Here is a 13,036-nt window from a genome sequence, read left to right as displayed (position 1 = left end):
GCATATGATCCGATAACCTAACACAAGGATCTATCATTGCATGGCTGGTTCCATAACTAACCGATCATTTTCTCATTAAACCCAAATCTGGCCGATTTCAAATGTGATCCAAAAATCAATTAAAATTCATGACAATTCATGATAAATCATAACTAAGAGAATGGTCCAATCGGATTTCCCAGAATCAGGGACATGACAGGATCTGTACTGATTGCAGAAGGCTTAGCACTGCGAGAAGCACTCTACTGTTGTAAGGAGAAAGGAATCAAGCGCGTCCTCTGTTTATCGGACTCAGCTCAGCTTGTGAAAGCGATCAACTCAGGCGAATCTTACCCAGAGCTCCATGGGATTGTTTCTGATGTTTTAGAGATATCATGTTGTTTTGATGAATTGTCTTTCTCTTGGATATCGAGAGAGAGGAACAAAGAGGCTGATACTTTAGCCAAACAATGTCTGGTTGAGGAAGAAGCCTTTATGGCTGGCACCTAACTTTTTGGATTGAAGTAATATAAGTTGTGTTTCAAAAAAAAAAAAACAATAAACAAAGATGAGGCTCATTGCAGACGCAATTAAAATGGTTCTTGTCGTTTTCCAGTTTGTTGGTCAATCAAATAAATCATTAGAAATTAAATCGGACCAAACAGATAAAGATTAAGATGGCTATTACCCTATCAGCTAATAAGCGAGAGTAAAACGTATGTAAGCAAGAAAAACATAGTTTGTAATCAACCCAAAAAAAAAATGAATAAACATTTATACATGTTAAAGTTAGATATACAGTTTGTATATATATATTAATCTTTACACAATTTAGATCGAATGTTCTGAAGAAGAACAGAATATCAACCACAGTTGGCATATGAATGGTTCTTTGAAATGAATACCTGATCTAACAGCTCTGGAACACGACAGTCATGCCCATGAATCTAGGTTCCCAAGCCCAACCAAGAACTGAAGCATGAACGATCAGTCACATCTGCATATAACAACACAAAACACATATTCAAGCTATGCAACATAAACACGCATGACTTTTTGCTAAAAAGAAGACTAACAACTCTTATATTTGCTCCACTGACATAGCTAAGTCACAGAGAAAAACATATTTATACCAATAATAAGCATTGTTGAGCTTTAGTGGTTTTGTTTTGTTGCTCATTCACTTTGATAGTTTCACTATTCATTCGAAACATCGAAACTATTTTTTACAGAAATATATAACAGCTTCAATGATTATTTCTTCCTACGAATGACAACATCCAAATACTCGTCAGCATCCAAAAACTGACTTTTTAGAGTTACTCCAAAACATATATTGAAAGAGCGAGAAAGAAGGATAAGGGGGTCATATAAATGCAATTATCCAAAACCAAAAACATAGAGAGAGGATGTCAAATAGGAGAGTTCATGTGTGAAGGTGACATTGACAAAGTGCAGAGGCTTTCTCAGCTTTTGGCAATAGTTAACTTACCCATCATCAGAGATTGGATTCACAACCTCAAAAAAAAAAATTAGCATCTATTTGCGTGAAAAGGAGTGATTTCTCCTATTTCCCAGATAACTCCTGTTGGCTCATAAACATTCGACAAACTTGATTCACCATAACACTTCAGAGACAGAGAAACAACCTCCCCCATTAGTGCACAAAGAGAGAGAACGAAAGAGATTCACAGACCCATAAGACAACGAAGGAGATTTGATTTTGAGTCGTTCTGTCCCCGGAAAAAGCAAACTAATCGTAATTGTAGATTCAGCAGATTCCTCCCCACTGAGCGGAGTGTTCCTCCGAGGGACACCGATGACCGCCGTCTCTTTGGGTTACGATGAAGATGTAAGGCCCAAAAGCTTTACAGTTGAAAAGAACTAGTTCCTTTTCCTTGAAGAGGAGGTTATTTACTCATAAACCTCCTCGAGAGACGTCAATCTTTTATGCTGTTGTGTACCTTTCTATGTTTTTATTCCACACACACACAGCCATGCCATTGCGGAGAAGCAATCTTCTTGACGAGAGATTATATTTTAGTGTAGGAGACTCTCAGATTCAACACAGTGTACTACTATATATGATAAACACACCAAATTACAATCACACTTAACAAATGATAGATGAAATATGACTCTGTTCCATTCCATATCAAGCCACAGACTATATAGCACACTATAATACAAACAAAAGACGACTCATAAGGATAGTAAACACAAACAGTAGCGATTTTGCTGGAAACTGGCTTGCGTCACGAGCTGTTGCCTTCTGAGTACGTGGTCAGGAGCTGAGACAAGCAAAATAAAGAACAAACTTAAGATTAGAAAAACCAAATATGAATAACTTTGTTAGGGGTTAGTGGGAGTAGAACTTTTTTTTTTTCGAGTAGAATTTTTATAGAGTTGGTTGATTCTAAAAATCAAGAGATTTGTTAAATTTGTAAAAACTTATAAAGAGTTTTTCATATTTAAAAAGTTTATGAAAATGTTCTAGTTCAAGTATTTTAAGAATCTACAGAAAATATGCAAAAATTTTGTAGTTTTATTTTATGAGTAAAATTATTTAGAATTCAGTTCCCAATAACACTAGATTTTATTGAAACTTAGAATCATTAAAAACAAGATTTTTTTAATAACAAGAGATTTTGTAAGTCATTAAATAATCATCAATCCATTAACACTAGATTTTAGTAAGAATGTTAGAATCCACCAACCAATAATAATAGAATTTGAAAAATTTAACAATCATTACACATTCATATCCCACTAACAGCCCCTTAGTAATGAAAAGTTCCCTAAAACATACCTTTTCACAGCAAGGTAAGAAACGGTCTTTAGTGGCTATCTTCCCATCGAACCCTTTTAAACCACTGATCATCTCTGTAGTTTATAACAAGTTCTTCACCACCACCAACACAACTCTTAATGCTGAGTGGAAGCTTCCTCAGCTTTGGACACTTTTCTACTACAATCTTCTTCAAACAAGGGAAGAGCAGAGGACTCCAGTAGATTCTCTTCAACCTCGGTAAGTTGATCAACTCAAGCCTCTCAAGCTTCTGAAAAGGAGTATTCATACCTCGCGCTTTCGGCTCATCTGTTACACTACTTGCAACTCTCTCCTCGCTTATGATCTCTTCTACCTTCTCCAAACACTGAAGCTCGAGATGAGTAAGGTTAGGAACAAGCAACAACCACGTCAAATCCTTTAGTCCATTGCAGCCAGTTACAATCACACTTGTGAGGTTTCTCAGTCTTGTCCTAGTCAGAAAAATGTCCCATGGCGTCCTCCCAATCTCTATCTCAGATATATCACAGCTCCTTATGATGAGCTTACTGAGACGCTCCATCGTTGGCAAAACAAGTGTTTTGTATGCTTCTTCTTTAACATCTCTTATGCATAACTCTTTGATACAACCTGCCAACTCATCAGCTCTGAACAGTTCCTCCAAAGCTGAACTCGAGGAGATGTCTATGTTTAAGCTTTCAAGTCGTTCCAGCTCCTCGACCCTCCCCCACACATTATTTTGTCTTGCCATCGTTGATCAGACGAGAAAAGAGACGGTTATAAGTTCTTCTCACAATAAAAAAAAACTGAGGTCTTGTATTATACTATAATTGTCGACGTATGAACCCATGAAGCTGCTTTCACACCGCAGACAATGTTTTTTCAGAAGCAAAAAAGCAACTACCTTTGGCTTTATTAAAACTTTTTTGACCAAAACACACAGGTCTTGTAAGTTATTAATATCACTATGTAACAAATAAACGTGTTGTTGATACACAATGAATCAATAATAGTTAAGCTGAGACTTTTTTAAAGAGTAAGCTCATAGGTTTTTTTTTTGTCACAAACTACCATATAACTAGTTTGGTGGGGGCATTAAACCAGCCTCACCCACCTCTTGTTCATACAAACACAAAGCGTTTTTCGCAAGTAGATCTGATTCAACATTTCTCTCACGAGAAATCCAAGCAAAAACTACGACATCAAAGTCTTCTGCCATTAAACGGATATCTTCCACAATTCCATAGATTTCCAGTGGAGGTTCTCTGAGATTAATAGCCTTGATAAGTTGGACAGAGTCGGATTCGAACCTAACTTCTTTGATTCCTGCCCTCCTGCAAGCTAACACAGCTTCTCTGAGCGCCATTCCTTCTGCGATTAACGCCGAGGCCACATAAGAAACGCCTCTCTGTCCTTTCGTGCTCAGTTCTCCCTCCATGACCCACCACCCCAAACCTGCAGTCATCTTATTACTCGACCAGGAAGCGTCCGATCTAGCCACAACTTTAACCCGAACAGAAGGAGCCAAACTTCCTAGCATGGGTCGCATAACTTCTTTCTCCTGTGCTGCACTCCATTCTCGCGCCGCTACAATTGCCTGTGTTACCATTTCCACTGGATTCCCAGTCCATTTCTCAAACACCAGTTTGTTGCGTGCTTTCCATAAAGACCACATGATCCAAGGTATCAAGGGAGTTTGGTTTATCCCAGTTGGTGGAAGACATTTCTGTGAATGCAATACATTCCAATCTGCTCTTAAATCTGTCAATCCACTTACTTCAAAGCTGCTATCCATAGTTGAGAGGTTCCAAACCTCCCGGGCAAATGGGCAATGAAACAAAAGGTGATTGATAGATTCAGAGGCTCCACACCTCTTACACTTTGGGTCCACATTTATGTGTCGTTGGAGGAGTCTCTCTCCAACCGGTAAAATACCTTTCAAGCTCTTCCAGGTGAATACCTTTACCTTCGGCGCTAATTTGAGGTCCCATACTGTTTTCTTCCAGTCAAACTCAGCTGTGTCTTCCTCTTCCAGTATCTCTTCCTGCCTCTCTGCCCTGGCTATATGATAACCTAATTTAACTGAATAGATCCCTGTTTTAGTTCCCAGCCATTTGAGAACATCTGGTGCTCCTTTAAGGCTTGGTTGCAGGCTTAGGACCCGTTCCTCTTCGAACGGAATGATCGCTCGGATCTGGTGCCTATCCCATTCTCCTGTGTCGTTTCTCAACAGGTCCTTTACACAGAGGGAAGCCGTTTCACGTGTGGCAGGGCCCATAGGTTTGGTGGGTGTATCCAGGCTCAGCCAAGGATCTTCCCACAGCTTAATCTTCGCTCCATCCCCCACAATCCATCCCAAGTTTTTAGTCAGGAGATCCCTCCCCTCTAATATACTTTGCCAGCCATGTGAGGCCGAGGTCGGGGCATTACAGCTCAGTAGGTCTCCATCCGGGCAATACTTACTTAGCAGTGTTCTTCCAAGTAGACCTTCAGGGTTCTCTAATAGGTCTATTGAAAATATTTATTCTTTTGAAGAATTGCAAAAGCTAACCTAGTTAGGACAATGCCTAAAACACGGATTTGGAAATAACAAGGAAGATCATGAGTGACATAATCCATTTCAACCAAATTATTAGAAGAAATCATAGATTGACCTTTTCATAGCTAATAATTGGTGGTTTGTTTGCTTTGCGAAGTTGTGGAGTAGGTAAGGCATATATAGCCCATGCGACTCCTTAGCAAGACACCATTCACACATTACAATCAAAAGCTGGGCCAACAGAAAGAGTATCCAATGCAACTATACTGAGATTTAAGGATCTACAACAACTTCAAAAGATAAGCACACTACAAAGTTATGAATCATTTCAACAAACCTGCAAAAAAAGACAGTCATCTTGATCTTAATCTCTTGTTTTAATTCACGAGAAACAGATTAAAAGCATGAGGACCTTTTTTTTTTTTTTTTTTTTTTTCTAGCGGGTAATTATGGCCGTTGCCTCTCAACGATACTGATGTGTTTGATCTAATTTTGCCACGTCTCAATTTCACAATGAGATATTTTTCACTTCGATGAGAGATCATTGGCTGGTGCTCTTGTTTAGACAGGTACGTCTAAACCAATCATCGGCTAGTCTTCTTATTTAGACGGGTCTAAACCGGACTACTGTACTACTCCCTCTATTTCAATTTAATTGTCGTTGTACTACTCTTTTTGTTTCAATTTAATGGTCGCCGTAGAATAATTTTTTGTTTCAAAATAAATATCCTTTTATAATTTCAATGCAAAATTTATTGATTTTATATTTCAATTTATTTTTCTATTGGTTAAAATCTAGTTAGATGTATTGGTAATAATGTTTTTTTTTAATTTAGAAATATGTAAAATTAAATGTTTTCTTAATTTGTCCGCTTTTTCCGTTTTTTCGTACAAAACAAAAATAATTAGAAAAAAAATAATCTCAAAATTTGTAAATCCGATTCTAAAACGAGATAAAATGAAACATAAAAAGTATAAACTAAACCATAATTTGTAAGTAAATAATTTTTTTAATTAAAAGAAATGAACTGGATTGATTCTACAATATAATATAATTGTTATTTTATTCAATGGGAAATAGTTCTCCTTATTATTTTGGACAAATGAGAATTGAAAAAGGAGTTTGAAAACAAGTTCAAAAGAGGATACTCCTCGGATAAGTTTTAACGATTTGCACGCCGCTTAAATGAAGGTAAGAAACGGTTTCGTGTGGCTTCGTCCTCCCATTCAATCCCTTGCATCCATTCTTCTTCGTCGCAAAGAAAATCGAATTCTTCAACCTTTAAGATGCTTTTTGAATCCAATGGAAGCTTTCTCAGCTTCACGCACTCAAAGACGGCAAAATATTTTAGACGTTCAAAAGGTAGAGCACTCCAGAAGATGCTCTTCAGCTCGGGCAAATCAACCAAAAAAATGATTTCTAGATTATTGAAAGGAACAACAGTATCATTACGTGTCTCCTCCAAAACACTCGCAGCTTTTATCTTTGCTTATTATCTCCTCTAGTTGTTTCGACTCGAACACATAAAGAGTAGTAAGGTTTGGCGCGAACAGCAGCCACGTCAAATCTTTAAGACCATCACACTCTCTTATTTGCACATCAGAGAGATTTGAGAAGCACAGAGGACTTGTAGGACTTTTGTTCAATGGTGTCTTCTCTACTACCTCTATCTCCCGCATTCCACAATTCCACATGGAGATGCGACGGAGAGCATCCATAGCTGGCAAAACGAATACTTGCACTGATTCTTCTTCTGGACGGTCCTCAGTATAAATCTGTTGAATACATCTCCCTACTCTGGGATCATATAACAATAGCTTCCCAACCAAACTAGAAAAGATATTTACGCTTACAAACTCCAAATGCTCTAAGAGCTGCAGCTCCTTCATTAGGCTCATATCTAGCCACACTTGGGATCGTGCTAGTTTCAATGTTCTCAATCTCGACAAATTCGATATCCCATCACAACTCACAACCTTGGTTAACTCCAAATTCAGATGTATTAGCATTTTCAACTCTTGTAAACCAACAGGTAGTCGATCTATCTGCGTCTGTGACATCGCAGAGAAGACAATCTTGATATTTGCTCTGGCAATCCATTGAAATTGTAACAACGTGATAAATCCAAAACGAGTAGCCTAGGCATAGACCGAATAAAATCACCAGAGATTGTTGTTCGGGGCTCTCTGATATCTTTTCAATACTAGTACCCATCAACGACAGCGCTCTCACATCTTTCCAGTTCTTTACTTTAGGTACCTCACGCAACCCAATGTCAGTTTGCGCAATACATCTTTCTTTATGCTTCCCTAGATCAGATGCTATCCATAGTCCCATATCCCGTACTACATCATGAATTTTCAAATATGATGTATACTCGTCTTCCTCCAACAAACTTGCACGGACAAGAGTCCAGAGTATCTCATTACCCACGTTAAATGCCCTCTCTCTACCTTCCTTTTCATCTATGAACCCTTCACATATCCAGTACTCTATCAATCTCTCTTTTTCAAAACTATGATATAACAGAGAGCAATAGAGGAAACATGATTTCGCTTGCTCACCCTTTAAATTATCATAGCTATACTTCAAAATGGTAAGAATCTCATCTTCCATGCCTAAGAACTCTTGAGCAGATGAAGTCAAAACGTCAAGTGCTAGATGCCACTCTTGTACTGTTCTCTTGCAAGCCATAGTTTCGCCGATGACATTGAGTGCTAATGGTAGGCCACGGCATTTCTCAGCGACTTGTCTTGCGAGTTTGGGAATGTCACTGTGGCTTTCCAGCGTGTTCTCTCCTACTTTCTTTTTGAACAAGTCCCAGGCTTTGTCGGGTTCCAGACAAGTGACTTCGATTGGGTCATAAACTCCCATACGCCCACATACATCACGAGACCGGGTGGTGAATACTACTTTGCATCCGTTTTCAGTGCTCGGATACGGGACTCCAACCGCAGATAAGTTTACTTTCTCCCATATATCATCCAACAACAGCACGAACTTCTTCCTCCTGAGAACGTTGTGGATGTCAAGAGCTCTCTCTTTGTCGTCTTTCTCATCCCACTCTTTCCCCACAAGGCCTAGTTTTTTCGCAATGCTCTCTTGAATCTTACGGACTGAAGCATTTCTAGAGACTTCAACCCATATCACAATATCAAATCCTTCGCCTGTTTTGGAAAACTTGTTGTTGATCTGCGTGAGAAGGGTGGTTTTCCCTACACCACCCATACCATGCAGACCTACAACCCCTACTGTATCTTTCGTCAGACAGTTCCACACCCTTTCGAGCGTTGTTTCCTGACCAACAATCGTGGGATGAGTAGGCAACTCTTCAACCTCAGATCTAGGAGTTGCCTCAGTCACCACATTAAATTCTCCTTGAGAAATTAGACTCTCAACCTCCTTCAATACTAAGATTACCCTTTCCCGTAACGATAGCTTAGTTTCAAATTTTTAGAGCAAAATCCACACATACACAACCTTTCAAGCTCGAGATTACTAGTACTAAGAAGGTCATTAAATTGGTTTTCGATGTCTAAGATCCTCGTAAGCCATACCTTGACTTGAGCAAGACTTTGACGATGCCCAGTGAATTCTTCTCTGTCTACCCTTCCTTGAACATCATCTCGCTTTGCCTTGAGCACTCCCATGGCTTTCTCGAGAGAGACTAGATTCTCAGCGAGGTTGTGAATATAACTCCCCTTGAGGCCTAACCATTTGGAGAACTGATTCACCATTTGGTCACATGACATCGAGACAGAGAAACAGCCTCCCATCGCTGCACAACAGAAAGAGATTCACTTCTCACGACAACAAGAAGCTCAGCAAATATCAGAAATGGAAGAAAAGAAAAGATATGAATAATATTTTTGAATAGTTTAAGCATATGAAGAGAAGAGCTTTGCAAGTGCACGAGTCCAAAGATGCTAAATATATAGATCAAAATATCTAAAAGCCTCTTCCTGAGATGATGGTCCCTACGTTTCTGGAAACAACCCATATACTATGCTTTTCCACTATTCTACGTTTCACATATTTGACACAATATGCCCACTCAATTTCACGAATCAAAAACTCCAAGTGCATTAAACGTGGATAGCTCAAAGTGAAAACCTGTATAGAGAAGAGAGATTCTCAGAACAAAACAAGAAGCTAAGCAAACATTAAAGAGAGGGAAAACATGATAAGATTTTTGAACAATATGCTGTCTACCAAAGTGCAAAGAGCATAAAGAGAAGAACTTTGCTTTAGTGTATGAGTCCAAAGATGCTAATTTAGGCATCATATACAGGTCCTCTTTCCGAAATGGTCCCAACTTAGTTGCCTATCAGTGGAAACCAGCTCATATTCTTTCCTATTATTCTAGTTTTCAAATAGTGGACACAATATCTTCAAGAATAAAAAAGACCTCAAATGTGTTAAACATGGATAGCTCAAAATGTAAGAACCCTAGGGCCTGAGGTATGAATTCAATCACATGATGAGTATTTTTTTTTTTTTTTTTTTGGTAAAAATGTTAAAATATCATTACCGGTTTTAGTTTTTGACAGAATATAGAGATAACAAGGAACAGAAAAATTAAAATGCAACTAAACAGAAGCTCTAACAGGAACAACAGAGGAAGATACAACCGACTACAAGACCAACAAGTTGAACACATCAGACTTGGTATACTTCGCTTGCCGCAAAAAGATGAACCGCTGTGAAAACGAGATCCTGAGCCCGGTAAAGTTGGCGTACCCGATGAACAGGTCTTTAAGATAAGGTCCATCCAAGAACAGCTCGCTAATAACCTCCTAATCCGAGTCCACCCGAAAAGACCGGCAGACCAGAGACCTAACACACCCGCTAGACCGCCGAGCCTTATTCAAAACAAACACAAACACAGGCTGCGATGGAGACAAACCTGAATAGAAACTTTCAGAACCCGCTAAAAGAAAAGGAACAACCTGCTGAGAAAACCGAAAGGCTGTCCAAGCACTGGGATGACCATTCCTTAACCAGGAGACCTCGCCGTCCACGCAACCGACTGACCCAACCGGCGCTACCAGACGACGACCTGATCCAAAACAGAACACCTGTCACGGTCTTTGAGCGCTTCGCACTTGTCATTAACGAAACGAAGCAGAGCTATAGAAGCTCGACCAGATTCATGGGAGAGGAGAGCAAATGGAGAGCACCCTCATGAGACAGAGACGAGAAAGACATAGACGACAATCCCTTTCCACGCCTCGGAGGATGCAGACGCAGAACCACATGAGAACGATAGCCACACGACCTCACAAACCCAGTGCACGAATCAACAGGCAACATAACTTGCCATCTCCCTTGAGCGTAAGCAGCTCGCTTGCAGACACAAGACCCTTGCGTCGGCGAGACGAAAAGCAAAAACGCACCCTTGCGTCGGGGAGACGAAAAGCAAAAACGCACCCTTGCTCGTAAGCAGCTCGCTTGCAGACACAAGACCCTTGCGTCGGGGTTGTATTTATTAGTTGGGGCCCTGGTTCACTGAGTGACATTAGATTACTCATTAAACTCACCTATCGTTGCAGGAAACCTTAGTGGGAGACTGGGTAGCGTGGAAGCTGGACGTTAGACGCACCGGAAGTACTTTTGCCTTTCCTTTTGTAAAACGGTACTAGTTAAAGTCTTTTGACTCGATATTGGCACTATGTCTGAATCCATCTGTAATATTTTACTTGTAACGAATCTTTATTATATTCAATAAAAGTGATGTTTTATATTTGTTACAATGGTTCTCTGATAAATAGACTTGTCCAGTCTAAACACAACGTTAGGTTTAGGTAAGGGTTGAAAAGCCTTAGGCCGCGATCTAACGGAACCGTTAACTCATAGTACGGGTTGCAAAGCCTTAACATGATTTAGCGGGACGAGTTAGTGGATGAACTGGTCGAAGTTGCGGATTAAGTTCTGTGACTTTGACCGGATCGTCCCTAGCCCATCATGTAGCGCTTCCGGACCATGGTGTTGGGTTGGACGGTCAGTCATGTTCTTGTTTGATTGTTGGCTGGCTGGTTGGCCTTTCATCTCCAACCCTTGGTGTGGGTCATCCGTCGGTCATGTTCTTATTTTATTGTTGACCGGAGGGTCGACTTATGCCTAGGATGGTTTGGGGGTGTTACAGTCCAAGTCGTCTATGTAGTTGAAAATCCACCACACAATCGTGACATCGTAAAAGAATGGTAAGATTCCAAAAATATCAACATGGAAGTTTTTGTCATTTCTTGCGTCCAAGTCGTTGTAATCCACAATAATGGAGAGTTTTCTAAGAATAACAACAAACAAAGGATAAGTGCAAAATCATATTTGAACCCATTTATTTAACTTTCATAATAACACAAAAATTACATTTAAAAATTTGCTGCCTGTAAGAATCGAACCATCATCCAAGAGGCACTCGTAACGAAGACACTGACAACTGGGCAAAAGAAAATACTATTGATTGTCATATTATTTGTTGTTGATCTGATCGAGAAGGACGGTTTTACCTACACCACCCATTCCATACAATCCCATAATCCCTACTTCATCAGTGTTGAGTTTTTGCCATGCGTCTGCCAAAACTATTTCTTGACCAACAATGTTCGGATCTAGAGGCTTCTTCTCCATCGTATCTGTTGTAGCTGGCCCAGCCACACGTTCAAAAGATCCTCCTTTAGCCTTGAGATCAGCAATTTCTTTCGACATCGTACAAACCAATTCCCCGTATCGATAGCTCGACCTTAAGCTCTTAGAGCATAGTCCACAAAGAATAAGCCTTCCAAGTTTAACAGATTTCTTACTTGAAAGAGCTTGGAACTTTTGTTCGATCTTCATGACGTTTTGAAGCCATAGTCTGACTTCTTCAGTCCTCTGAAGACCTTTGCTCCGCTATTTCCATCTTTTGGTGCACATCGTCTCGGTTTGCCTTAAGCTTTTCCATGGCAAGTAGAGTTCCTAGTCGCCAAAACGAGTAAGAATTTTTGGCTGCTGCTCCTATATAACACACACGACTTTTTGCTAAAAAGAAGACTAATAACTCTTATATTTGCTCCACTGACACAGCTAAGTCACAGAGAAACACATTGTTGAGCTTTAGTGGTTTTGTTGTTCATTCACTTTGATAGTTTCACTATTCATTCGAAACATCGAAACTATTTTCACAGAAATATATAACAGCTTAAATGATTATTTCTTCCTACGAATGATTATACAACATCCAAATACTCGTCAGCATCACCCTAACTAGTTTTCTCAAAACTGACTTTTAAAATTACTCCAAAATATATATATTGAAAGAGAGAGAGAGAGAAGGATAAGAACATAACTCCTCTTGGCTCATAAACACTGAGACAGAGAAACAACCTCCCCCATTAGTGCACATGATAATTTGTGGGATTATGAGAGCTTCTAAGTGTTTTAACCGTGATGAAGCACACGAACAAAGTAAAAAAGGAGTGAAGTAACCGTAAGTATTTGAGAGAGAAGAGAAATTTGAGAATTTAAGAGAATGAGAGGATTTGTGACATTGAGAGAATGAAAGAAATGTTTGTATTGAATTGTATGTTTAATTGTGTAACATACATGGTGTATTTAAAGGAAACAAAAGCAATAAGCACTCAATGGTGGAAGAATAAATAACTAGTAGTGGACTAGCCACTCCTCCCCATTTGGTAAGTGATATGGCCACTTCTCCCACTTCCTCCACTAACTAGTAGTGGACTAGCCA

General features: G+C 39.5%; 2 protein-coding genes, 1 long non-coding RNA gene and 1 pseudogene across 3 annotated transcripts in view; 2 read left to right on the top strand and 2 right to left on the bottom strand.

The window, feature by feature from the left end:
- Positions 1-2,039: 2,039 nt before the first annotated feature.
- LOC106294715 (probable disease resistance protein At1g12290) lies at positions 2,040-3,721 on the bottom strand. Its single transcript, XM_013730343.1, has 2 exons — positions 2,789-3,721; positions 2,040-2,270 (listed from the first exon to the last, which is right to left on the bottom strand). The coding sequence occupies exon 1, from the start codon at positions 3,516-3,518 to the stop codon at positions 2,817-2,819; it is 702 nt and encodes a 233-aa protein (XP_013585797.1). The 5' UTR covers positions 3,519-3,721; the 3' UTR covers positions 2,040-2,270; positions 2,789-2,816.
- LOC106294718 lies at positions 3,582-5,540 on the top strand. The gene is made up of 2 exons (XR_001260900.1): positions 3,582-3,815; positions 5,274-5,540. It is a non-coding gene; the product is annotated as an uncharacterized LOC106294718 (long non-coding RNA).
- A 791-nt stretch (positions 5,541-6,331) lies between these two features.
- On the bottom strand, positions 6,332-9,549 carry LOC106294717 (annotated as a pseudogene).
- A 2,695-nt stretch (positions 9,550-12,244) lies between these two features.
- LOC106344340 (Golgi SNAP receptor complex member 1-1-like) overlaps positions 12,245-13,036 on the top strand; it is a 23,592-nt gene continuing 22,800 nt past the window's right edge. Inside the window, exon 1 of the mRNA XM_013783738.1 lies at positions 12,245-12,280. The gene's annotated coding sequence lies outside the window, so the exon portion shown is untranslated. The remainder of the gene's footprint in view (positions 12,281-13,036) is intronic.

This window comes from Brassica oleracea, chromosome C5 (assembly GCF_000695525.1).
Source record: "Brassica oleracea var. oleracea cultivar TO1000 chromosome C5, BOL, whole genome shotgun sequence".
Taxonomy (NCBI): Eukaryota; Viridiplantae; Streptophyta; class Magnoliopsida; order Brassicales; family Brassicaceae; genus Brassica; species Brassica oleracea.
Note: the sequence above shows the minus strand (reverse complement) of the source record. Positions and strands in the feature narration are given on the sequence as shown.

Excerpts from the sequence above, each read along its gene's own strand:
- LOC106294715 (XM_013730343.1), bottom strand. The coding sequence starts at position 3,518 with ATGGCAAGACAAAATAATGTGTGGGGGAGGGTCGAGGAGCTGGAACGA.